This window comes from Girardinichthys multiradiatus, chromosome 12 (genome assembly GCF_021462225.1).
Source record: "Girardinichthys multiradiatus isolate DD_20200921_A chromosome 12, DD_fGirMul_XY1, whole genome shotgun sequence".
Taxonomy (NCBI): domain Eukaryota; kingdom Metazoa; phylum Chordata; class Actinopteri; order Cyprinodontiformes; family Goodeidae; genus Girardinichthys; species Girardinichthys multiradiatus.
In genome coordinates, this window is record NC_061805.1 from 44,049,469 (window position 1) to 44,075,559 (window position 26,091).

General features: G+C 37.2%; 3 protein-coding genes across 4 annotated transcripts; 1 reads left to right on the forward strand and 2 right to left on the reverse strand.

Moving 5' to 3' along the window:
* Positions 1-71: 71 nt before the first annotated feature.
* Positions 72-15,300, reverse strand: rnft2 (ring finger protein, transmembrane 2). 2 transcript variants are annotated; one of them, XM_047381132.1, is made up of 10 exons: positions 15,161-15,300; positions 14,973-15,041; positions 11,769-12,277; positions 11,591-11,667; positions 10,656-10,756; positions 10,190-10,343; positions 6,290-6,439; positions 2,404-2,469; positions 2,173-2,274; positions 72-654 (listed from the first exon to the last, which is right to left on the reverse strand). In XM_047381132.1, the coding sequence occupies exons 2-10, from the start codon at positions 15,017-15,019 to the stop codon at positions 520-522; spliced, it is 1,341 nt and encodes a 446-aa protein (XP_047237088.1). In that variant the 5' UTR covers positions 15,020-15,041; positions 15,161-15,300; the 3' UTR covers positions 72-519. The 2 variants fall into 2 exon arrangements, with proteins under 2 accessions (XP_047237088.1, XP_047237089.1); XM_047381133.1 differs by lacking the exon at positions 6,290-6,439.
* A 534-nt stretch (positions 15,301-15,834) lies between these two features.
* spring1 (SREBF pathway regulator in golgi 1) lies at positions 15,835-21,338 on the forward strand. Its single transcript, XM_047381136.1, has 5 exons — positions 15,835-15,966; positions 18,922-19,078; positions 19,171-19,322; positions 20,145-20,258; positions 20,814-21,338. The coding sequence occupies exons 1-5, from the start codon at positions 15,868-15,870 to the stop codon at positions 20,895-20,897; spliced, it is 606 nt and encodes a 201-aa protein (XP_047237092.1). The 5' UTR covers positions 15,835-15,867; the 3' UTR covers positions 20,898-21,338.
* Positions 21,339-21,441: 103 nt separating this feature from the next.
* On the reverse strand, positions 21,442-24,668 carry LOC124877709. Its single transcript, XM_047381135.1, has 3 exons — positions 24,446-24,668; positions 23,298-23,452; positions 21,442-22,990 (listed from the first exon to the last, which is right to left on the reverse strand). Exons 1-3 carry the CDS (start codon positions 24,456-24,458, stop codon positions 22,526-22,528), a joined length of 633 nt encoding a protein of 210 aa, XP_047237091.1. The 5' UTR covers positions 24,459-24,668; the 3' UTR covers positions 21,442-22,525.
* Positions 24,669-26,091: the final 1,423 nt, after the last annotated feature.

A 26,091-nucleotide genomic window follows, 5' to 3' on the forward strand; every position in this document is an offset into this window, starting at 1 on the left:
CCCAAGTTGTCTTAAATTCAGCATGCTTAATGACAAACAAAACTATGTTGCTCACAATAAAAACAGAAGCAAAATGTTATGTTTTTATTTAGGGAGATAAAATTGACCAGAAACCTTACATATGTTATAGCTCTCCACTGCCAATCATGCTGAAATGTTTTATTTAAATAATGAAAATCTCATTTTAAAAGTCAACAGTAACTTTAAATAAAAATAATATCCATGACAATATATAAATACCGATTTTATAGCAGTGTCAATTCTGTACCTCATCATCATCATCACAATAAATCAATATTTTATAATATGATCAGAGAGAATATGTTATAGAACCGTATAATAACTAACCTTGATGCTGTGATTCAGTGTGGATAATTTGGTTTATGCATGTTTACAATCATTTAGTTTTAAAAATTCCAATTACCACAATTAAGCTTATTCTGACATTTTTACCACTGCATGTCTAACTTGCTTCAAAGCGCACTTCGATCCCTTTGATTCTGTGAATCTGGTCAGAGCTCAGTATATCTGGAAGTGAGCGGACGTGGTGCCGTCCTTCCAGCACCGCAGGGCCTCGATGACAGTGGACCGACACAGCGGACACGTTCTCTCGCGGTCAAACCACACACACAGGCACTCCTCGCAGAACACATGCTGCAAAGGAACACAAGGCACAAGCGAGCTTCACTATAGCTACAAAAAGACACTTCGCCTCTGAAATTCTGTGATTAACCTCTTTGCAATGTGACATTTCCAGTGACTTTACATCCTTGAATGTTAATCACAGACAAGAAGAAGTGAAACAAAAGTCAATTCCTGCATCAGGCTTTCAAAAAGCATTCATTTAACATGCAACAAAAAGCACAAATCTAAACACTGAGGTACATTTTAACCAATTACACTATGTTAGGCAGAGGCGTGTTTCATATAAGGTAAGTCACACATAAATAAATTTAATTTAATTAAAGTTTTCACAAAGGTATATTTGTTGCAACAACAGGTAACTAATCCTATCTACATTTGTTTATCTTAGATGTAAAACCGATTTTAAAATTTGTTCATAAAAATCTTTACAGCTCCACTATTTTCTATGCAACTAAAAGCAAAGAATTACAGTAATAATTTTTCAAACTAGCGTTTTTTTTTTTTTTAAAGTTGTCCTGTTTTGGCAGCTCAGGTAAACAATATGATGGGTCTGGTTGCCTTACAGTGTGAGAGACAAATGTTTTCTATAGCAGCAGGAGATGAGACACTTCCCCAGTTGCACAGTTGATATCTGGTTCAGGCACCAGACTAGCCAGGACTTGACAATTATAAGAGGACTGAGGGGAGAGAACAAGAGAGGTACGGGGAACCAGTGTAACGACAACAAACATGACTAAGAATAAAAAGGCACCACTAATTACAATAAACACTATTATTAAGGGAAAAATAATTAAATTACAAGGCTGCGCATTTCTTAATATGTCTAAGGCACCTAAAGCCACTCCAGCATCTAATTATATAGAATTGTCTTAGCTGCAAGCTGTATGCTCTATGTGTTCATGTCACTGTGATTGTACCTGCTTCCATGCATGTATTTTGTGTGTCTGTATCTTTGTACATACAGTAAGTGTGCACAAAAGTGAAGGAAAAAGTTGCCTGCAGTAAACTGGTGGGCGGAGTCACAGGGGCTCCAGAAGATGCTGTGGGAATGTTTTTCTGCGGCAGAACCTGGGGGACTTGTCCACAGAAATAGCATGACAGCAGCATGATACAGACAACCAGTCCAAGGATTGGACACACTTTCCCATTAAACTAAATGAAAGTGTGTCCATCTACATTGGTAGTGTAGATGGATTCTTCAACACAAACCTGCTCCAGAGTGCTCTGGGCCTCAGACTAAGGCAACGTTGGGCCTCACACTAATGCTGTGAATACCAATGTCAGAGTGATTTTCTTTAGTTTTGTCATGTATTTTGAATGTAATTAAACCCATATTGAAATAAGGTTTCAACATAAAATGCGGAAAAGGGGAAGTGTTCTAAATACCTTTTGGATGTACTGTAAATTTTAGGTGCAGAAACAGAGTCAATAGGGGGCGGTAAACCTCTATGTTTTTACTGGTTTACTGCTTGTCCCTAATACGTACATGCATCATTTCTAATTCATTAGAAAATGTAACCTTTTTACCTGACAGATGAGAGCAACGGGATCTTTGAAGTCCCCCTGACAGATAGCACAGACATCACCAGCCTCGCTGCACAGCTGACTGCTGGCCCTGACTCCGTAACTCTAAATGGAACCAATAAAGAGAATCAAACAATAAACTTAATTTTATAAGTCAAGTTTAAATGTGAAAAAAAAAACTATAAAATCTTATCAATGGATGTGTGAAGGAAAGTTTATTGGGCTGAGGCTGACCTGGGAGCTGCAGAGCATTACCAACGCCTTGCGTATTGCAGATATTCGTCCACAAACATCAAAGGACTGCAATCAAAAAGGACAAAGTGCAATCTGTTTTTTTTTAATCTCAGTGATAGGGATGCTCACAAGGTGCATGTGAAAATGCTAAATTACAGATAAGCAGTGGCAGCATACAACGTTCCATTCTTCTTTGCTCTTAATTCTGATCTGATAAATAAAGATCCGGTTTGCTTACAGATGTGCTTCGGTGTCTGTTTAGATGTGGAATGAGTCCAGTTTCAGAACCGCTTTGTAACTTTGTGTAGAAGAAAGCGTATATTATTGAATCTTTTAAAAGAGCACTTTGAGAATAAACCACTTTGATTTATGGGAGAATGAAATAGAGGTCAATATCAACTACGATGGATGTAACAATACAAAAAGTTTGTATCATGATTATTGTGTGTAAAATGATCATTGTTATATTAACAATTTTGTTAAAATATGTTAATGTCTTTAACTTGTCTGTTTTTAACTTGTCTAATATTCTTTTGTAATTGTTTATGTCAAATATATGTGCAGCACTTTGTGGACCTTGGTTTATGTTAAAGTGCTTCATAAATAAAGGTGGTATCCTCTTCAAATTCATAAAGTTACATACATTTCTAAGTAGTTGGTAGAATTACCTCTTAAACTGTTTGACTTGGGTCAAACATTTTGGGTATCCTTCCACAGGATTCTTACTAAAGCTTGCTTGGGTTTGGGCTGATTCCACCAGACAGAACTGGTGTCACTGGGTCAGGTTTGTAGGACACCATGCTTGCACACATCTATTCAGCTTTGCTCAGAAGCTCACTAAGGGACTGAGGACATCCCATGGCATCTCTACTTGCATGTAATTGTTTGTACAGATGAATGTGGCACCTTCAGACATCTGGAAATTACATCCAAGGATGAACAAGTTCTCTTCCTTATATCTCACCTATTCCTTTTATTTTTTTCATGATCTCATACAAAGAAGTACTCAGTTTAAGGATGTTGCCCTAAACTATGTTCACAGGTGTGTCTCCATTTACCTCAAAAATTGGGAGTTGGCATCAGAAGCCATGACATCATCACCTGGGCTTTCCCAGATGACTTGAAGGACATTCTTGTCCTCATTATTTTGGCTTTTAGCAAACAGAAATAATTCTGGTAATCCTACCAGATTACCTCCTACCAGTTTAATGAACAATATTAAAAAACACACCATTGTTTATTAGCTTGGTTACTGATGACGGTTTTAAAAGGTAATTTCATTTTAGTCAGATCTTTTTAATCATGGTAACACATAGCACTAATAATTACATTTTTGGAGAGTCATTGGTTTTCACATTAATTATTTTTATCACAGCAGTACTAAAAGAAGCAAACCTTTTTAGTCTGACTTACTTGAACGTCAATGCTGATCTCTTATTTTTATCTATATTTTCATTAGTTTTACTTTTATCTATTTAACAAATATTAAGTAATTACATTTTTAGCTGCTTGTATGGTGTTTAATTTGATCTAAATACCTTTAAAATTTAAAGTAGTTTTTACTTTAGATTTCATAATAATGTAATTTAACGTTTTATCTTTATTATAGATGATGTAAATTATTTGGATTTAGATTTTTCCTCACTTTTACATGTTAAGACACTTCAACCTAGTTGTCTAATTTTTTCCTTAATATCTTATTTAACCATTTCTTGCTCTGTGGATTTTTCTTTGCATGCTTGTTCCTTTGTTTCAAACTCTGTAAAACAATATGTGTTACATTTGACTGTATGAATAGTGCTCTATAAATAAAATCTAACTGAGTGTAGTAAGGCACAGCGTCTGTTTGCATTGACCAGCTAATATATTCCCACACTGATGCTAACAAGCCTTTGGCATCCCCACGTAGGTTAGAAATCTAAAAGCAACCGATAAAGATGTGACATTTAAAACGCTCTCTTCTACAAAACAAGAATGGACAAAGCGTATTTATGGTAGCCCTTTAAGTTAAAAATTTAAAAGATAGGGGTGCAATAATCAAAGTTATACAGTGTCATGCAAAAGTATTCTGACTCCATAAACTTTTTCACATTTTGTCAGGTTTATCACACTTTTAATGTATTTTATTGGCAGTTTATGATACTCGTCCAAAGACGATCTCTAACAAATCTACGAGGTTATCACAAAACAATCAGGTGGACTCTATTTACTACTTAGGTCACTTCTGAAGGCAAGTGGTTGTGATGGGAAATATTTAGGGGTATCGGAGTAGTGGGGGGGTGAATAGATATGCAGAAGACAATTTTCAGATTTTTTTTGTAAAGAAAAGAAAAATCACGTATCCTCTTTCTTAAGCTTCACAATTTCTTGAATTTCATGTTTGTGTAGAACATAAAATCCCAATAAAATACAATGACATTTATGTTAGTAAAATCAGAAAACATGAAGGGGTATGAATACTTTTGCAAGTAACTATCTCTGCAGCTTTACCAACTAAAAAGCAATTAAAAAATTTAAACATTTTAGAAACTTTTGACTCTTTCAGTTTCAGTATGTACATTTGGAAATTATTCCAGTTTCACAACTTACCCGATTCAACAGCTTCCTGATAGAATGATGCTGTTTAAACTTTAATGTTTACCAGTAATCTAACCGACTATCACAATGCTGACTAAGCACTGCAGATTAGCATACTCTAATAACGAAACACTACTTTGGCCTGATGTTGGAAAACACCTCAGCGCTCACAGGAAACTGTGCATCTGATTCAGCTGGGTGGCCCATCATCAAGAACAACAGCTGTTGAATCACTGCTGTCAGAAAAAGTTTGGACCATGAGTCCTAACGCACATATGCGTGACAATACCAAACTCACTGTGACAACAACCATTGCATCATCCAGGGATTCATAAATTTACATTCCATAAACTCATCATCCTAAAATATGAGCTTTAAAAATACTTCTGTTTCTTTATTTGAACAGAACTAGCTGTGACCTCTTGGGTCAGAAACCTCCTTATGTTCCACCTCCACCAGTCTCTGACCGTTTCGTTTTGGCAATCTGTTTCTATTTTGGGACAAAAGATTGCCAAAGATTCGTTGAGGTTTAGGTCAGATGGGTTTGCTGGTCAATCAAGCACAGTGATAACATGCTCTTTAAACAGGTAGTGAGGAGCTTAGCAATGTTGCAAATATATAGTTAAAGTTGACAGGAGGACTTTGGAACATTAAGCAACAGTTCAGTCCTTTATGTTCTTGATGTTGAATCTAGTTCAGGAGCAGCTCAACACAGTTGGAGGTCATGTCTTAGACATGGCACATGACACACAAGCTACACACAGCTACATCTGTGTGTAGCTTGAAGCACGAAGTTGATTGTTGCTTGTAAAAACCTTTCTACCATACTTTTTCTTCCAATCAACTTTCCATTGATATACTTTTATATAGCCAGCTTTATTAGCAACAACCAGTTGTAGTTTACCGTCCTTGTGAAGGGTGTCAGTGACTTGTCTGCTTGGCAACCATCTGGTCAACAGTCTCTACCATTATTTGTACAGAACATACCTTGCCCATAACATTAGATTTCTTAATAAAAAGTCATTTTTACTGGTCTCATGTGACATTTTTATTATTTGAGATTCTGAAATTTGGGTTACACCCCAAATGAGATTCAATAAATTGGGCAGCTCTAGCTGAGGTGCAAATCGGGTCCAAAGGCTTCTTTTGCAACTGAAGTGCAACTCGGTTCCAAGTCTCAGACTCAAGTCCCTATCTCTGCTTTATCCTAACAGCATAGTTGAAATCTAAAAATTTGTGTTTTCACTTACTTCATCAAATTTATATGTAAGATATCAAAACAATATCCTTGCTACTAGATCCTGCCCACCTTGCAGAGGCTGTAAATGATGATGAGTGTCGCTCCCAGGAAGTAACTGTTTGACGGGTCTTCGCCCATGATGTACTTATACCACAACTGCACAGGCACGAGAGCCCGGAACAGCTGGCTCAACTCCTCGATCAGAAGGTAGAACTTACCCTGGAAAACCAAAGAATATTAGCAGCTACTGTGGTGGATGAGGGACCCAGTAATCAAAAATGAAGACAAACATGATTTTATGTGACAATATGAATGAGTGAATGCAAGTTTTTCATAAACATTTTGAAAATAATACACCAACTTGATGATGACAGGTTTTCTTTGTTTGAGCTGTCAGAAATCCAGAATAGAGCTCAACAGCTCCAGGGCCTTCTTCTATCTAGTCAAGAGCAGCGTGGTATTAAAAGCTTAAAACAGCACGCCTCCGGCCCAAGCATGGCCACTGTCCAGATCTCAGCATCTTCACAGCAGTACAGGCAATTTCCCTGCACTGCAAGGGAAACTGGCAAGGCCTTTTTCCACCTGCTACCCCTGTGCCCACTTTAGGCCCAGCCCTATGGGGCCTTGGAAACTGTCTTTGAAGGGCCTCCCCCCCTAGTAATCACAGAAAAGAAACAGTCTTCTGTCCCTGCAGCGACAAAGTGCATCAAGTGCGTTGGGGAAATAAAAAAACAAAAAAACAAAAAAACTGAAGTGGGTAAATGAAGGCAAACTTGATTCCCCACTGGCCCCTGTGGGATCCCAGCTTGCATAATGACTTCATGCATGGGAGAAGACAAAGATTGATGACTGTGGGTAAAGAGGCACAAGCAGCCAGGTCGGTAGGGGAGAAAGACCTCTGCTAACCGCTAATTCATCTTCCTTATTGTACCCCTTTGCCTCACATCCCATGGTGCCAATCACACCCACGCAAAAACTGTCATATTTAAAGTTTGGACACAAGCCAGTCGCTGTGAGTAAGCTGCACTTCAGGCCCTGTTTAAGCAGTTTCCTGCCGTTATATTTTTTTATGAGTGGCGTGGAGATTTCTGTGTTTTACTTGAAAAGGCTTCAGTTATTAATCAAGGAAACTGCAATGCAAAAGCAATTTAATGTATTCCTTTATTTACTTTAAAAAATGTTTTTCAGTTTTTCTCTCTTCAAGATCCAGGTTAATCTTCCAATTATTCCAAACATGATTTTTTGTTATAGTTTCAAACGGCTTTGGTGGATTTTCTACATTTATCTTTAAAGACCAAACCAGCAAAAAAAAAAAAATTAACACACAGTGTTAAAGGGCAGATGTATTTTAAAGCCATAAAATACATAGATACTGAATTTATAGAACATAAATAAATCACAGTCGGCCTTTCCACTGTTCTTCAAAGAAGAGAAGAAAAATGTTTCGCCCCAGGAATATGAAACAACTGGAATCTTAGATTTGTGGAGAAAAGTGAGACTTGCTCAAACACTTTATAAAGCAGGCTTTTATTATCCTTATTATTACTTTTGTTATTTGGAAGAAACAGTTGCTTGAGGGGACATGCTGTCGCAAGCTAGTGCACATCAAAGTAACAGAATCAGAGCAGAAATGACACCTTACTGAATGCTGCCAGAATGTTAGTGCTTCTAATTAATTTTTGTCACTTAGGTCCTCTCCCAAAGTGCTGAATTAAAGGCAGACGTGGCTCACAACGGTGCACTTTAAAAATCCCTTCACAGAGTGTCGGTTTGCTAGGTCTCCAAAACACTAATCCCTGACATGTGTCCAAACTCTCTCCTCCTCACTGGATAAATCGTCACTTTTAGGCAACTTTCAGCTTTGTTCTCATCTGCTAGTTTTTTTTTTTTCCCTTTCATGCTTTTTGAAATATTTAAAATTGCTCACTTTATTTTGTGGAAATGAATGTAATAACTATTGTGAGCTATGAGCCTGAATACAGATGAGTTCCAAATCAGATAATTATTAAAAATCAATAAATTGTCTACCCCATTTTTTTCGCTTCATGCAGAAATCACAGTCAACAATATGTCAACAATTATCTTTCTCTCTTTTACATTTATGTAAATATTACGCATTTAGATGATGACCAGACTTGTTTTGATGCTTCTCATTGGTTTCATACAATTTTTTATTGTAACAAATGCCGAGGTAGTAACAATCAATTTACAATTTATGCTCTAAGGCAGTAGTGTTCAAAATGTGGGCCCATGTGCACCAAATGTTCCCACAGGCCACAAAAATTATATTTTCAAAGAAAATCTGAAAAAGCTAATTTTATTGTAATTTTTTGTTACGTTTTGTATTTTTATGCACTCATAACATACTAAACATGGAATATTTCAACAACAAAAAAAACTAAGTAGTCAGATATTTCCAGAAAATGGATCTTTAATTCATGGATCCCACACTTCTGCCGTATTAAAAGAAAGGCATATTATTTCTCAGATTTTTGGGTCCACTGTCATAGGTTAATCTCAGTAACAAAAACAGTGTATGGTCACTCTTTCTTCAGAAATGCCTTAATCTTAAAAACTGCCTGTGCTTATTGGTCAAATTTATACCTTTAATTTATACCTTCTTTAAATGCTGTTGAGGGTCGCACAAATCCTTCCCACACTTTGGACACCCTCCACTAAGGGATTACGTGAAACCATTTATGCAGTGAAAAAACTTTTGCTTTAATACAAGTACTAAAATAAATGCATTGCATTGATCTTCTTAAAGCAGACATGTGCTGACTGCAGTTGTATTGGATCCTTAATGAATTCCTGACTGCATGAAGGAAAGACATAAAACACACTATGTGCTTTCATGAGGTTGAAGGTAGAAAATCTTAGAGAATGTTCTTACGATGAAACAGTTTGGCATTCCCCAAAACTTACAATTGATCACTCTTTTTTAAGCTTTTAAAGCCTGTACCTGCGTGTGTGCACATGTGTGTGTGTGTGTGTTTGTATGTATGAATGGAGGAAGCAGCTAATGGTCCAGCTCCAGGGATGGATGACCTCACCCCTGTAAACCCCTTGTGGGTAAATGAGCTCAGTTGCTTGCTGAAGTGGTTCTGATATGCCTGCAGGTTTGTTTATCAGTGGAAAATTTAATCCTAATACTTTTTATCACCCCTCTTCTCCCTGTCACCTCCTTTTACCGAGCACACTAACACACACAGACACTAAGAACTGCACCTGTATGGAAATCAATCTGTGTGTGTTTGTGTGTGTGTGTATGTTGGCAGACATATTCTTTTGCCTCAGGCCAGAAAAAAAAACTCAAGCAGACACCTACATGAAAACAGCACACCTAAGGAGTACCACTTAAAAAGCTTATGAATACAAAACAGTTTCACACTGTGACCCTTTAGCACTTTCTTTGCTCAAGGGAGTTTCTCATCAAAGCAACTAACCGTTAGTTTCAGCCCCAGTTACATAAACTTTATGAATATTTTGAAGTGATTCTTTGCATTTTTTTTTTTTTTTTTTATAGATTTAATATCACACCAAAGCAAACACGAATTACCTGGTAGAAATCTCAGTCGAAGCAATTCTCTTGACCGAGTGTCATGTGTGAGCTACATCACATAGCGTCACATAACCTGCATCTTATATGAACTAAACTAAATAAAAAAACTGCCAAAGACCTGGAAATGGCAAAAGCCAGACAGATACAGTATCTAAGAGGCTGTAAGGTCAGGAATGTACAGAAAGAAACAATCATAACTGAGTAGCATTTACTTTTCTTTTGAAGAAAGAAAGGATACTAAACACTTAAAAACCTTTTGTTTTACCCTCTTTGCCTAATTGCCTGAGCTAGTTCAAGCCATAAGAAATTCTTTTTTAATCCAACAAATTTAGAGTAATTTTCAGTCAAACTAGCTACATAGTTTTTCAAATAAGTGAGGCTCCAGACTAATATTAAGGAATTCTTACCCTTGACTTGAAGGCCATGATAATCTTGGGCAGAAAGAGGACAAAGCACTTCAGGCCGATGGTGACATATTTAAGTACAAAGTCGGTAATTCCAACCACCCAGATCAGATCAAAGAAGTTGAAGCTGTTAAGGTTGGGTTTTGCAAATATGAGGCTAGAAACAAAAAGACAACATTGATTTAGATTATTTCTGGACAGGCGTTCTTTAATCAGGAGGGTGCATATAGTAGCAAGAGCAAGGAAAAATGTGAAGTTTAAGGGTAAAAAATAAAAACAAAAAACCTTAAAACATAAAATACTCACAGGACATGACCAACAAGAACTGTAACACTCCCTAAAGGAAATGGAAGTGAAAATAAAACACGATATGATGGAATAACTTCAACATAAAATAACTCAAAAACATAGGATGTTGGATGAATAAACACACATAGCTACCACAAAAGGAACCTCAGCTTACACTGACCTGTGGTGCAGCTCCTCATGGCTGAAAGCGTAATAGATATATACGATGTTCCCCCCGAGAAACAAGATGATCCATAGAGCAACAAATACGGAGCGCTCCTCCTTAAAGAAGAAGGGAAAAATCAACAGAGCAAATGTAGATAAATTAGGACAGTAAGTTTTAGAGATGAACTAAGAAATTTGCAGGGGATCACGAGTAAATTGTTTTCAGTATGATCTTTTTCTGATCAGTTAATGTTCCACACAAGGTGCAATCAGGTCGAGCTGACAACAGCTAGTATTTAAATAATATCAACTAGCTGATCATTTTATTGCTTTAAAATTATAGTAAAACTATGTTTTGCAGCCACTTCTGTCTTTAACTATGATTCATTGTAGTTCTTAGAGATAAATCGAAATTAGATAAAAATTGATACTGGTAGCTCAAAAACTGGAGATCAGAAATCAGCCACAAAATTCTGATGCATCTGTAGTCATTATTTTTACTTTAAAACTGCAACCAAACACGTTTTGAAATAAAAAATATAACTCAAAAGATGTTCTGATGTATTATTAGACTTAGCCTTTATTTAGCCTTTGTTAGCACTTGGCCTACTATGTGCATGATTATAAATGTTTGCTTAGGTGCAATATTTGTACTTACTCTACTTACCATTAATTTTGTTGTTGTTTTTATCTGACTCATAAGTTTAGTAAAACTCCACAAATGACAGATTAATTTATACAGCATGTCTTCACCACTAACCTGTTATAATTTAACCTTATGTGGCACTGAAATTCGACTGCTATAAATTATGGTGCTAAATAATACATCAATCAATTTTATAGAAATGAGACAAAAACATTTTGGAAAAAAAACTTGATTGCTCTTTTTTGGCCACATCATGATTGAAGTTTTAGTAATTAAAAGTATGACTTTTTTCTATGTTTTCTTACCCTCAATGAAACTTGATGCTTGAATGTAGAATTGGCATAAGCAAACGTGCCGATCACTCCCACACCCACAGCAATACCTGCAAGAACAAGAGCCAACACGGTCAATAAACAGGACCATCTGTTGCTAATCACACTGCTGTATTTAAAAGGGTTACCTATTATTTCACTTTTAAAATACCTAGTTTGTGTTGAAAGCAGACTTTAGCCAGCAGTATGAGTATAAACGGAAAGCCCCTCTGCAGCCACGAAACCACAGCCTTCAGCTCGGACAAAGCCGGAGCTGGGGTGGTCTGGTCATCCTGGGCCTCCTCCCTGGAGCTGTGCCTCTCAGAGCTGGCTGCTGTGGTGGCCTGCTGGAGCAGTGATGATGTCCTATGCTGCAGGGGCTGGTGGTGGAAGTGGTGGTGGTGGTGATGATGGGGCGGCCGGGAGAGGAACGGTCCACCCTCTGTTCGATGGCTGCCTGCTTCTTCCCTGGAAGATGCAGTCATCTGGATAAAAACTTCGGGGGGAGAGCCTAGAACTAAACCAGCTGCTTGCAACTGAGCAGATGAGACAGAGCTGGAGGGGACGCCCACCAGGCCTGAGAACATCTGCTGGGGTGAAGTGGACGAGTCGGGCTTCAGGCAGTCAAACACGCCACCCTCATCCAGGCTGCTCTCTGACCCCAGAGTTTGGCTTCGAGTTCTAAATGGAAACAAATAGATAATGCGATTAATTAATTTTAAATAATTTTAACATTTCAGATCGATTATCCTGTGTGTAATCTGGGTATTAAGGGGAATACTGGGGGACCTCAAGGTGTTAAAGTGTTCCCAGGCTTGAAGGGATACACAGTGCATTCCCTATGGAAGGTACTGGGTATGCCCTGGAGTTTTATCCAGTGGAACATATCTAGAAAACCACGTTGGAGGGAGGCTTACATAGGGATACCCGAACCACCTCAGCTGACCTACGGCTGAGTCACACCATTATATGGAGGCAGCTCATTTCAGCCACTATATATATGTATATGGGATCTTTAACATTGAGCTAAAACCTTATCTCATGATCATAGATAAGGTTGGAATGAAGCCTGACCAGAAAGTGCATATGACACTGGCACTCAGTATTACTGCAGCACCTCCTTTTGGAGACACCATTGCAAGCCATCTCAGATTCTTAATGCATATGGACTGGACAATTAAGGATAAGCAACTCCCATGACCCTAGATCAAAACCATACAACGTCTTTTGATCCAGAGGTTCTAAAATCAGTATCTATTTCAAAACCCCGGACAAACACTTTCCTCTACAAGATGATGAGAGTGATTAGTTGGCATTAGAAACGCACTGATTAAAACATGGCTGAATTAAAACATTTCTGCAATGGGACATGGTCTAAAATTCCTCAGTGATGATGTTAAAGACTCATTACCACTTACTGCAAACTCTTGATGTCAGTTGTCGCTGCTAAGGGTGGAACAACTAGTTATTAGGTTTAGGGAGCAACTACTTTTCCCCATAAAGCCATGATGGTTTGGACAGATTTTTTTCCCTTAATGAATGAAACCACCATTTGAAAACTGCTTTTTGTATTTGCTCGGGTCATCTTTGTCTAATATCAAAAGTTGATTGATGATCTGAAGTCATGGCGAAGGCATTTTAAAGAGCGTATAGGGGAAAGTAATTAAATATATGTCAAAGGCGATATCTGAGAAGTTTGTACAAGCTGCAATATATACATAATACCAGAGTGTCTTTTAACTTGCAAAAACAGGAACAAACTGCTGGGAATTGTCAGGATGTGCAGCAAAATTGCAAGCACATCATTAGTGATCTCACCAACTTGTACAAGGAGAGGTCAGAGAAAAAGGCCAAACTGATCCTAGCAGATCCAGCTCACCTACTTCATGACAAATTTAAACTCATTCTATGCAGATTCAGGACTGACACTAAAACATTCATTTATTCCTAAAGTGATAACATTTCTGAAAAATTCAATTCAATTCAGTTTATTCATATAGCGCCAATTCACAACACATGCTGTCTCGAAGCACCTCACAAGTCAGGTACATACATTCCAATTAGTCCTAATCATTGAACACTGCAGTTAGATTCAGTTATTTATTCAAATTGGATAAAACGTTTTTCTGTCTAAGGAAACCCAGCAGATTGCATCCAGTCAGTGACTTGCAGCATTCCCTCCTCCTGGATGAGCATGTAGAGACAGTGGACAGTCACTGGCGTTGACTTTGCAGCAATCCCTCATACTGAGCATGCATGTAGCGACAGTGGAGAGGAAAAACTCCCTTTTAACAGGAAGAAACCTCCAGCAGAACCAGAACAAGGCTCAGTGTGAGCGGCCATCTGCCACGACCGACTGGGGGTTAGAAAGAACAGACCAGAGACACAAAGAGAACAAAGAAGCACTGATCCAGGAGTACTTTCTATGGGAAGGAAACGTAAATGTTAATGGATGTAGCTCCTTTAGTCGTTTCACCTAGAAAGAAAGAACAGATCAACTCTGAGCCAGTTTTCAAGGATAGAGTCTGAAAGAGAGCACATAGAGTTAGTCACAGTAAAAGCTCAGTCAATTGCTATATCTAGGAGAGAGAAAGGGTTAAACACTGAAAGACAGGGCCATGTGGATCATCGGTAGAGGGTGAGCATTAAGTTGTTGCCAGCAGAAGCTCGGACGATGCCCCCCTCCAGAAAGGTGTCACAGGTAGACACAGAGTCAGACCAGGTGTAGCTTCTAGGAAGAGAAAAGAGAGAACAAAAAGTTAAAAGCTGAAATAACAGCAAATAATGCAAAATTGGAGAGTAGTGTGAGAATGTAGTGAAGAGGGTGAAAGTGGTCATTATGTCCTCCAGCAGCCTAAGCCGATAGCAACATAACTACAAATATAGTTTCAGTTTCAGTTTATTTATTTATATAGCACTTATTTACAGTACAATACAGTATGATTTTGGTGCGTATGCTGTTTAGTTACATACTGTCTTTGTGTTTTACTACATGCAGTGCAATCAGCTGCTCCTAGAGGATAATAATTCTTGAACTTTGAACTTGAACCCAGGTGCCATTGTAGTGTGTAGGACTAGCATATACTGCATTTCTAAAACAGTACTTTAGTTGCAGATTAGGTAATGCATTGAATATACGTTTTTTTGAAGAAAGAGGTCTTTTGATGATGAAAAAAAATGCTTCTCAACTCATCCCACTAAACTTCAGTATTACTATTGGTAGGGTACAGAGTTAAGAACAAGACATTCTGACTATGTAAATGTAATTGTACATGTCCTTTTGTCAGGAACAATAAAAGAAACAACAATCAAGACCATGAAGGCAGGCAAGCTAAAAAACGAGCATTGCAGATTCCTAGCCGTCCTTTTCTCCCACCTTTCAGAGGGCATGCCATCCGTGTTGCTGCTGTGTCTCCTCTGCATGGCATCACCACATGGCCCAGCCCTGAAAACGGTAAACACAAAGCAACATGGTTATCATGGCGAATCCTACTTATTTTTAGGTATTCCGCTTTAGTTTCGTACATTTGATAGCTGCACGACTAGCCTATATGACTGCGTTACCTGCGTAAGCTTCGTGAGAAACTCCTCTGTTTCAGCTCAAGTCATAGTTAGCATGAAAAGCTTTGGCTCGGCGGATGAAGACGATGCTGAGGGTTTACTGGGAAAACTTCCGGTATGACGTCAGAGCACATCCGTGTTTTGAGATGCCCGTTGTTGACAGATGTCAGATTTCACTGAAAGCCAAGACTGTCGCAGCTTTTAATGCTGGAAATTTCCGAGACGTTTTCGTCGGGGGAGATTAAACGGCGCCATTAGCCTCCGTTATGCAATATTAGCATTGCTTCATAGTTACTGTTAGCCAAACGCTAATGCTAACGACAGCTAGCTAGTTAGCAGGCGAACAAAGCGAGCTTTTATGATGAAGCTCGGTTAGCTCTCACGTCTACCTTCTGTTTTTTTTATTTTATTTTTTTTTATTATTCACTGCATAATTTCAATTACCAGCAAATAGGGAAGACAATATCAGTGCAAACTAACTGATAATAGCTTAAAAACACAACATGGGTTAGCAACAATCTGCCTGGAATGCACAGACAGATCAGGTTTACAATAAGTCCGCAGGCAGCTCGGCTTAGGTTAATACATTTTGCACCAATTGTCACACATCGGTTCTAATTTCTCGAAGCAGAAGACATCCGGGAAATTAATACCCGAGGAGGATTGATGGTCTGACCTGTCACCTGCACTTTCCCAAGAAAAGTCATGCTATGATGTTGGTACTACGGAGGTTACTGAGGAAGCGCTGGGTGCTGGGGGTTGTCTTCGGATTGTCCCTTATCTACTTTCTCACCAGCACACTTAAACAGGTATAGAAACTCACACTACACCTGAGTACATGGGTTTACCTTGTGCAAGGCTCTTTGGGTGGGGATGTTCAATGCTGCCCACATTTATTGGCACCCCTGGTAAAGAAAGGTTTTAAGATGGTTTCCCCTTTTATTGCAGTAGGCTGATCACACATTAAAATTTAGCGTTTAAGTATAAGTTATTTATTGCAGAAAGAAAATCCCATTTTAAGAAATAGTTGTTTTCCATACATCACTCGTCGTGGCGCGGTAAATAGAACCCCTAAGCATTTTTCTTAAATGTATACTTCACTTTTTGAAGTTGTGTCTCTATAGGAACATCGAATTATTAATTTATGGCTTTCTGTTTTCCTTGGGTAACAACAATTCAATTCAGTTTTATTTATATAGCCAATTCATAACACATGTCCTCTCAAGGCACTTTACAAAGTCAATTCAATCAAATCATACATATTTCAAGTCAGGTACATCAGTCCAATTAATCCTGTCTATCAAACAGTGTTGTCGAATTCAGTTTAACATTCAAATTGGTTAGAAGGTTTTCTAAGGAAACCCAGCAGATTGCATCGAGTCAGTGACTTGCAGCATTCACTCCTGGATGTGTGTGTTGCGACAGAGGACATTCCCTTGCATTGACTTTGCAGCAATCCCTTGTTCTAAGCATGCATGTAGCGACAGTGAAGAGTACAACTCCCTTTTAACAGGAAGAAACCTCCAGCAGAACCAGAACCAGGCTCAGTGCGAGCGGCCATCTGCCACGAGCAACTGGGGGTTGGAGAGAACAGAGCAGAGACACAAAAAGAACACAAAAGCACTGATCCAGGAGTACTTTCTATGGGAAAGAAAAGCACAACATTAATGGTTATAACTCCTTTAGTGGCTTCATTTAGGAGAGAAAGAGAACTAAGTAGATGAACTCTTGAGCAGGTTTTCAAGTCTAGAGTATGATAGAGCGCACAAACTAGTCACAGTCACATTACACTATCTACATCGGAACAGCTTGGGAATGATTGTTGGAAAATGCCTGCCCTTTTTTAATCATCACAAAAAAATGTGTGGTGTTTGCTAAATGCCACTTGGTCTTCATAACTGTAGGCTTTGTTCAGATGAGACTGAGCTTTAGCAAGCAAATATTCCGGGTGGGTTTGGGGTGAAAAAAAGGATGAATATTTGAAAAAAGCACCTCTTTTCTACCTTAAGGTAGATCGCATGCTATCATGATCTCTTTAAAATACAAGAAGATTTTCAGTAAAAATCTGGGAACCTGACTGAAAATGGGCTTCATTTAATCCATGATGTTTTACATGTCTTCCCAGAGCTGCCAGTAAATGTAACTGACACTGTATGTTGTAAAAAAAAAAAAAAAAAAAAGAAAGTGCTTATTTTACATGGCCACACATGAAATTGACTTACAAATTAAGTTCGGCTTCAAAATGAAAAGTCTGATGAAATAAGCATTTCCATCTTAATTGTTAAGTAATACACTGATGGAAAAGTCTAATCCAAAGAATTTGAAAATTGTGGCAGTTTTTGGAAAAAATATGAAGTGCTAACCAAATGTACATAAATTACAGATAACAGAAATAGCATCTTAACAGCCTTTCAATGAACAATGAACTATAGCAAGGCTTGAAATCTTTTTTCAATAGAAGCTATTAAAATAATTCTCCTTTTTATGTCACTAAATACATATTTTAATTTTTATTGTCTGGGGACAGCATATATAGCACACCCAATCCCAGTCCCCAGTTTGGCCATTTGTTAACAGAAGTGGAGTTGAAGAAGTTTTCAAAAATCAAACACAAAACAAGGTAAAAAGCACAACTGATCATTAAGACCAAATGAGACAAAATACAGTTATTAGGTCAAACACATGAAGAATTAATTAGAAGTAAAGTTGATGATCACTCATGAATACATAACTAAATCATTAAAATGCCAAAGATTGGCAATAATGTACCAACGGCATACTGTAAATTAGTGCAAAACCACCTAATTAAAATGATAATAATTAGTGCCTTTTTAGTGTATAGCTTTTATGTAATGTTGTACTTGATTCAATTATCAAAATGGTTTTTTTATTCATTTAATTGGATATTTTTAATTTGCTTTTACCTTGTTCCTTTGCATTTGTCCACCATTTCTTTTTCTATATGTTTTTTAAATTGGTAATTTAATTTTCCTTTTATAATGTATGCTACCACAAAATCAATAGGATACATTTATTCATATCCTAAATGTATATATGCATTATTGTGCATTTTAGCATTTATGTTATTTATATTATTATAAAATGACTGAAATGTGTACAGTCTTAGCTCGGCAGGGTTATTGTAGGCTTGAATAACCTCTTGTATTTTTAGCAGCATTTTTAAAGCCTCAGTCCCTAATTACTTTGGTAGTTGAGCAGCATATTTTGCTGGGATTTTACAATTTGCGGCTATCAAACTAAAACTGATTTTTTTTCTGGTTAGATAATTTGAATATAAACCCACATCTTTCACAGAAACATATTCAGTGCCAGACACAATGTGCACAAGGAGTGACATACAGGTCCTTCTCAAAATATTAGCATATTGTGATAAAGTTCATTATTTTCCATAATGTAATGATGAAAATTTAACATTCATATATTTTAGATTCATTGCACACTAACTGAAATATTTCAGGTCTTTTATTGTCTTAATACGGATGATTGTGGCATACAGCTCACGAAAACCCAAAATTCCTATCTTGTAGTTTAAAGGGTTTTCTATTAAAACAAATAGAATTCAGAAAAATTTGAAAATCAGAAATTGAGTTTGTGGGGAAAAAATATAAAAAAGAGTCTTAAAAAAAGGTTAATTAATTTTATAGGCAGAGGTCGTCTCTGCAAAACTCACTTGGTAAGTCCGAGTGTTTTTCTTTATCTTATTTTTGGATGCATTATGACATTTTCTTGCTTGGATTTTGCAGGAGGAGAGGTCCATGCGGGACCGCACACTCTTAGAAGTTAAAGATACAGACCATCACATCCCCTGGAAAGTGCATTTCAACCTGGGTAACAGCAGCCGTCAAATTACTCAGTGCAGAAACTCCATTCAGGGCAAGATATTTCTTACGGACGAACTTGGTAAATAACAGCCATTACTCACCATCACTGCAGTGATAACACCACATTTTAATAATGTATGACCAATGCATGTCTGTGATGTTGTTTGACAGGTTATGTGTGCGAAAGAAAGGACTTGCTGGTTAACGGCTGCTGTAACGTCAGTGCTCCCAGCACCAGGCAGTACATTTGTAAAAGCTGCCTGGCAAATGGCTGCTGTAGCATCTATGAGTATTGCGTGTCTTGCTGCCTCCAGCCTGATAAGGTAATCAGTCACATCAATGCTCCACAAGAACAAGGTTAAGAACCGTCACGAGAAACTTTTCCACTGTCTGCATCTTGTTGTGAAGGCAAAGCAAGTTTATTTGTATAGCACATTTCAGCAACAGGACAATGGAAAGTGCTTTATTTTATGGAAATATAAGAAAAGAAAACACATTAATAAATACATGGCAGTGGCAAATTAAAGAAAAGTTGGAATACAGACTGAAATTAATGATGTTTCAGTTTTATAGTTTAAATAGAACAATCACGGGCAACTTTAAACAAATGGGGTTTCAACGTTGCAATTTTCTGGAAGTTTGTCCTAGATTAGTGGACCATACAAACTGAATGCTGCTTTTCCATGTTTGGTTCTGATTCTGGGGATGCAGAGTAGGCTTGAACCAGAAGACCTGAGTGGTCTGGAAGGTTGATTCAAAGACAACAAATCTTTAATGTATTTTGGTGTTTAGCCATTCAGTGATTTCTAAACTAGCAGAGGTATTTTAAAGTCTGTTCTCAGAGATACGGGGAGCCAGTGTTAGGACTTCAGAACTGGAGTGATGTGCTCTACTTTCTAATGGGAAGAACATAGTCAGACTTACTGTGAGCAGCGGGTACGTCCGTGGAGTCATGTAGACCCGACTATGTTCTGCAGCAGCGTTCTGGATCGGCCGCAGATAATTATTCGGTTTCTAGTTTTGTTAAAGTTGAATATGATTTAGAATTTTTTACAGATTCAGAAAGAAAGAAAAAACAAAACAGTGCAATACTGCTGATCTTGTTTTGCATTTGATCAATGTCTTATCTGTGTACTTTTACCCAGCAACCTCTTCTAGAGCACTTCCTGAATCGTGCAGCTAAAGGCTTCCAGAATCTTTTCACTGCTGTGGAAGATCATTTTGAGTTGTGTCTGGCCAAGTGTAGGACCTCTTCACAAGTACGTAAAAATTTTGTAGAACTGTAATTTATAGCAGTACATTAATACAGTCTATGCACCCTTGTTAAAATGAAAGGTTAATGTGATGTTGAAAATCTTTTTTTTATTGCTTTGAATTTATACTTTGGGTTGTTGTGGTGAAAGATGATGTTCCTTCCTTATATTTCTAAAGGTTGTGAAGGTACCATTGATTCGTATTTGAAAATGTTAATGATTCCTTTCACTTTTTTTACTAAAACTCCAGTTCCAACTGGAGAAAATAGCCCCAAAGCATAATGCTGTCACAACCATGCTTCACTGTGCATATGATGTTCTTTTGTTGAGGTGCAGTGTTGTTCTGAGCCAAACGTGTAATTATTGCCATATTTATTGACTTTTCATATCTACTGTTTCTCCCCACAGATACCCAGCCACACATGTCACTGACAGTTAATGTTTCATGTGTGTTAGCATCTATAAAGCTCAGATTAAAAACCATGCATCATGTGCCTCTTTTAAATTAGATTTTGATTAAAAAGCTTAACTTTATCCACCATTTTCTCTCCTCCTGTACAGAGTGTTCAGCACGAGAACACCTATCGAAACCCCGAAGCAAAATATTGCTATGGTGAGAGTCCTCCAGAGCTTCTGCCTGTATGAACTAGACCCACTTAGTTGGTTCAAGGAGAACAAGTGGTACCATGGGTCATTAAAAAAAAAGCTCCTTGAAGAAGAGACTCAACAAAATAAAGGCTGCTGTGGGCAGTTTGGCACTATCTTGGCAGATGAAGGCATTCAAAACCTCAAATCTCAGAAAGAAGGACAAATGCTCTTTTTAAACTGTATTATTTACACTTCATAAGTGCATAAAACACTTCATACATTCATCCGTGATGATCATCAGGTCTCCCTCACAGACAGCTTACTCATCAGGTTTCGCTTCAAACATGTTCGTATTAAGAAACATTGAATTTTAATATAGCTGTTTTTTTTGTTTGCTTTGTGGACAAAACTGAAACGACAGAGAATGTGTTGGTGCTTTTGTTTGTATTGCATGCATATAAAATGGGTATTTAATAAAAAGTGACTGTGAAACAGAAACATTTCTAGTTTTTGTTTCTTTTGTGATGATTGCAGACATCAGAGGAAGTAGTCCCTTAATGTTAGGGGTACCATGGAGAAGAATCATACAAGTGACAAAATCTTGAAATGACAATTTTATTGCTAGTAAAAGAAAAAAAAAAACATTTATAAATATATGGATGAGCATATTGATAGATTAAATACATTTGAGTCAGAATAACATTTACATGTTTTGTTCACTTTGACAGTCAATCAAAAAAATAAATAGAAAATAATTAAATTTTTCACCTAATGTGACCAGGATAAGAGCATCATTAGTCATCTTGTTTTTAAGGATGTTTTCTTATTTTTCTGATGCAAGTATAACTTTTGTGATATCCATCTGGCTGCAAATTTCGCTGCTAGGTTTGTTGATTAAAGTCTAAACCATCAACTCTCAGAATGTGATTCTTTCAGATTAACTTTCTCCCTCAGGCCGTGTGGTCTTCTCACAAGGGATGGCTGACCAGAGCAAAACAATTAATCACTGTGAAGGCTAAGAAAACACCCTTTTGTAATTAGTAAATGCATTAGAACCTCTTCTCATTTGTTCTCTTGGCAAGTTGATTAATTACAGTCACACAGGGATGTGTCAAGTGCTGGGGGTCATCAAATTTAATAAAACAAAGCCATTTCTGATATAGCTTTTATGTAGCAATGTCTTAATTTTAGTAAACTGGACCACTTAGTTGAAATGGCCCCCATAGAGTATGGTAGAACACCTAAGCGAGCACCCAGTTAGCTTAACAGCAACCCCTATAAATGTGTAATTGTTCTTGTTAGCAAGTGATGACTCCAATACTAATGTGAGGTTGGCCACCTTTTTTATATATTTTGAATTAGGTTTGGAAATTTATATGTATTTTTTCTGTAATGCTTAGCTAACTAGAAGATATTTATGTGACGGCAAAATTTAGCTAACTGCTTCTGAACTCTTTGCACTTGGAAGACAAATATATGTGTCATATCTGCTGTTTAATAAATAGGGGGATAACAGTTTGTGTATACCATTAAATAATTGTCAGTTTACTTTAAAAAAATTTGGATGAAATTATTCGTCTTACAAAGTAAAGAGATAATTGCTGCATAAATGATCGATTTTTAAGTTAAAGACACATTAATTGTAACAAGATCAGTATTTGCAATTAAATTACTTTCAGATGAGATCACAAATGATGTACACTCCCCTGAAAGTATTTATGGAGTGTAGTATTTCTAACATGAGTTTTTTTCTCGTTAACCTCTTTGGCTTTTGAAACTATGATTTTATGCTGCAGCCAAACCAGATAATCCTTGGCTGACTTCAACAGAGTGTGGCTCCACTGTTTCTTCTCGAACACATACTTGGGCATCTTGGGTGGCGATGGTTTCTTTAGGCATTTGCCCTTGAGAAAATTCTCCACACAAGCTTTAAGCATCTTGACCCGTAAAACTGTGTTGTTAAGATTCTTGTGAAGTAAAACATCTGCGGGATTCAGATTGTACTGATCCTCCAAGATTTTCTCCAGGCCTTGAGCCATGAAGACTAAGCTACACTGGACTTTTGACCCATTGAGAGAAGAGTATTTGTGGACCTGCAGCTCAGGGAAGCCAGGTGACCAAGTACCAAGATGTTCTCCATTGGCTTTATCCTGAAAGAGAGGTCCAGTGATGGCATTATTAATGTTCTTCATTCCATACTATGTCAAGGCTTATTGATACGTTACTATGCTATTCTTTCAACATGACTTCACAGTTCATAAGTTGCATATAGAGTGATTTGTACATATAATATTTGTTTTTCATTTCCTCTTTGAAACTGAGTGTATTGTTTAAACAAAGAAATAATTTCATTGAAAGGAAGCTTTTGAAAGTGCAATAAAACAGCAGCAATGACACATATGCAACCTAAAAGCAAAGAAAACCACACTGCAGATAAAAGCACCAGAGCATACTTACAAAGCTTGTCAAGCTTTCCTCCACCTGATGTTTTGTGAGGGCCAACAGCTCTTTCAGGTTGCATTTTTCTCCAGCAGTATGTATTTTTGGTGCATTCCTTGCAGCCAAGCCCTCCACCAGCATTACCATGCAGGCATATGCCAGCCCAAGCAGACCTGCAAACATAAGTGCACAATTTCAGCATTTTGAAACTAATATAATCAGTAGACTACAATGAAGTATGATAAGTATTATACTGTAAATACAAACTGATTAGTGGGGGGAAAAAAACAAAACTTTATGATATACTGTACCTGCTGTGTATTTCATTTCTGTTTGACACAAGGTTTGATATGACAAATCAAAAGCAACGTCATCTTAGTCAAACAGCATATGTATTTATGCACTGGCTAAAAGAGGCGTGTGTAAGATGTGAAGATAGATTTCCCCTATCTCCACTCATATCCGGTTTTAAAATATAACAGTGATACGCCAATCAGCACAGGGTTCATTTATCAGGTCAGCACCTTACCATGATTTTTGTCAGTTCCACTGAAAGAAATACTTCAAATGAAACACAGAAACACAGAGGACTTCATAAAACTTGAAGTTCAGCCTTGAACTGAACAGTGCTATAACTTTCACCATTACTTACATTTGTAGTTATTTCTTATTCTGAACCAAAAATCCAAAATTTGCATCAAGTCTCTTCTGCGTCAGCCAATTATCAAGAATTTTTATTACCACACTTTTCAGTGTGATTGATTCATTTTCTTTCTGATAGCCATCTCTGAGCACTTCTTGTGCGTCTTTGCAACTAACCACAAATCAACAAAATGGGTTTATGTGAATCTAGTTCTTTCTAGTTTAAAACTGACTCATTTCCTCACCCTGCATTATTAATTTCACGCATTTTCACTCATTATCATCAATATGTGATGCCTTTACAAAGGCTGTGGCTGTTATTGCACTTTTTCTTAAAGAGACAAAAGAAACCTCAAAATGTAATTGGAAAATATAATTTGTAGAATTGCGAAATATTAACACTATAATGCTGGGCATTCATATATAAAAGCAAGAACCTTAGGTAAAGACAAAGAGGCAAAAAACATTTTAAAAAAGACTTGCTGCTTCAGTGAGAGTGCAGCAAGTTGTTTTAGAAGTCTCACCTAACTGGAACATACCTCCTGCTCAGGTAAGCGGGTGGTCCAAACACATATAAACATCCCAAGACAATACAAAAAGATAATTTACAAAAACAAATTACAAATAAACTGATTGACTGAGTGACTGATACCATCATTCATAAAAAATCTTACTAAACATACACATCCAAATCTGTGAAAATTGAATCAGAAAGTAGTTTATTTTTTTTTTTTACTTTAAACATGACCTCCCACCTTTTGACAGTATCTAGTTTTTCACTGTATTGGACCCAAATGATGCAAACCTGTTTTCACTCACCTCTGATTGAGCAGATGATCTACACCAGTGTCACAGAAATCTACAGTCTTTTTCTCCAGTCCAACTCAACATATATTTTACAACAAATTACTTTCATATTAAGGGCTACATGGGATTAATAAAAATGAAACAGCATTATCTAAATAGTAAGCACGTCAGGCCAGCAATTCATGTTCAGATTGCTGAAACATACCTACAGGTCGATGAATCGTCCTGATCATCAGGTTCATCTCAAGAACTTTCTCTTGTCCAGACATAAAGGTTTGTTCAAAATAACTGCAGTGTTTTAAAATGGAGTAATGTACGCAAATGCATTGGGAACACTGTACATGCTATCCCATTGCAAAACATGAAGAATAATACATTTGTTATCAATCTGGAGAAACAATGAAAAAAGGATTTTTTGACGGTAAACACAGTAACCTTTATGAACAAAAACATACTTTAAGATTTAAGACACTAAAGTACTATTTAGTTGTAAAACCACTTTCTGAGAAGTGCGTCACATCTTTGCTGCACGGCTTCAAGCACTTATCTGAGAAACAACACCTTTGATGTAATGATTTTCATTGAATGGGGGTCTGGAACCAAGGCGCTGCTCGCTTACTGGTGTGTTTGGGGTTGTTTTGTTAAATACCCACTTAAAGTGCATTTCTTCTATGGCATAAAAACGTCACATTTTCAAGTTATTCAATGCATTCAAAATAACCCAAGATGGCATCAGACCACTCATTTCATAATATCTGAATCACCATGCTTCACTTCCTTCACTGTATATTGTGGCTTCAATAAAGTGTTTAGGAGTCAAATGACAAACTCTCTTAACAACATTGATTACATATGTCCACAAAATGTTGTGTGATGTCTCTTGTGGCCTGTCTTAGGGCTTCCTGCCAATAGACTGGCTTTACATGGGTGTCCTCCTAACTTACAGATCTCCCAGGTGACTGCAGACCTTCTGTGATCACACTGGAAGTAATCACTGGCTGATTTTATGCCTTTTTGTCGAGTCTTCACTCCACAAGAATGTTATTTTGCACTTTTATTCCATGTCTTGCTAGTCGTTTTCCATTTTGAACCATTTGAAATCATTTTTGCTGACTAGCATTTTTTTTTTTTTTTTTTTGCCATTTACCTTCAGTTCTTGATATGATGCCTTTTCCAATCAACTTTTAAGTCCAACAGGTTATTATCCTGAGCAATGTCAGGAACAGTTTGTTTGAGTGTGATTTTTGAAAAGGAATGCAATATAAACAACATTTACAACATTTGCTGCATTTGGTCTTAAATTAGGGCAGCCAGCTTGACAACCAGTTTTTCAGAGAACAAATTACCTAACTGATTGAACTAC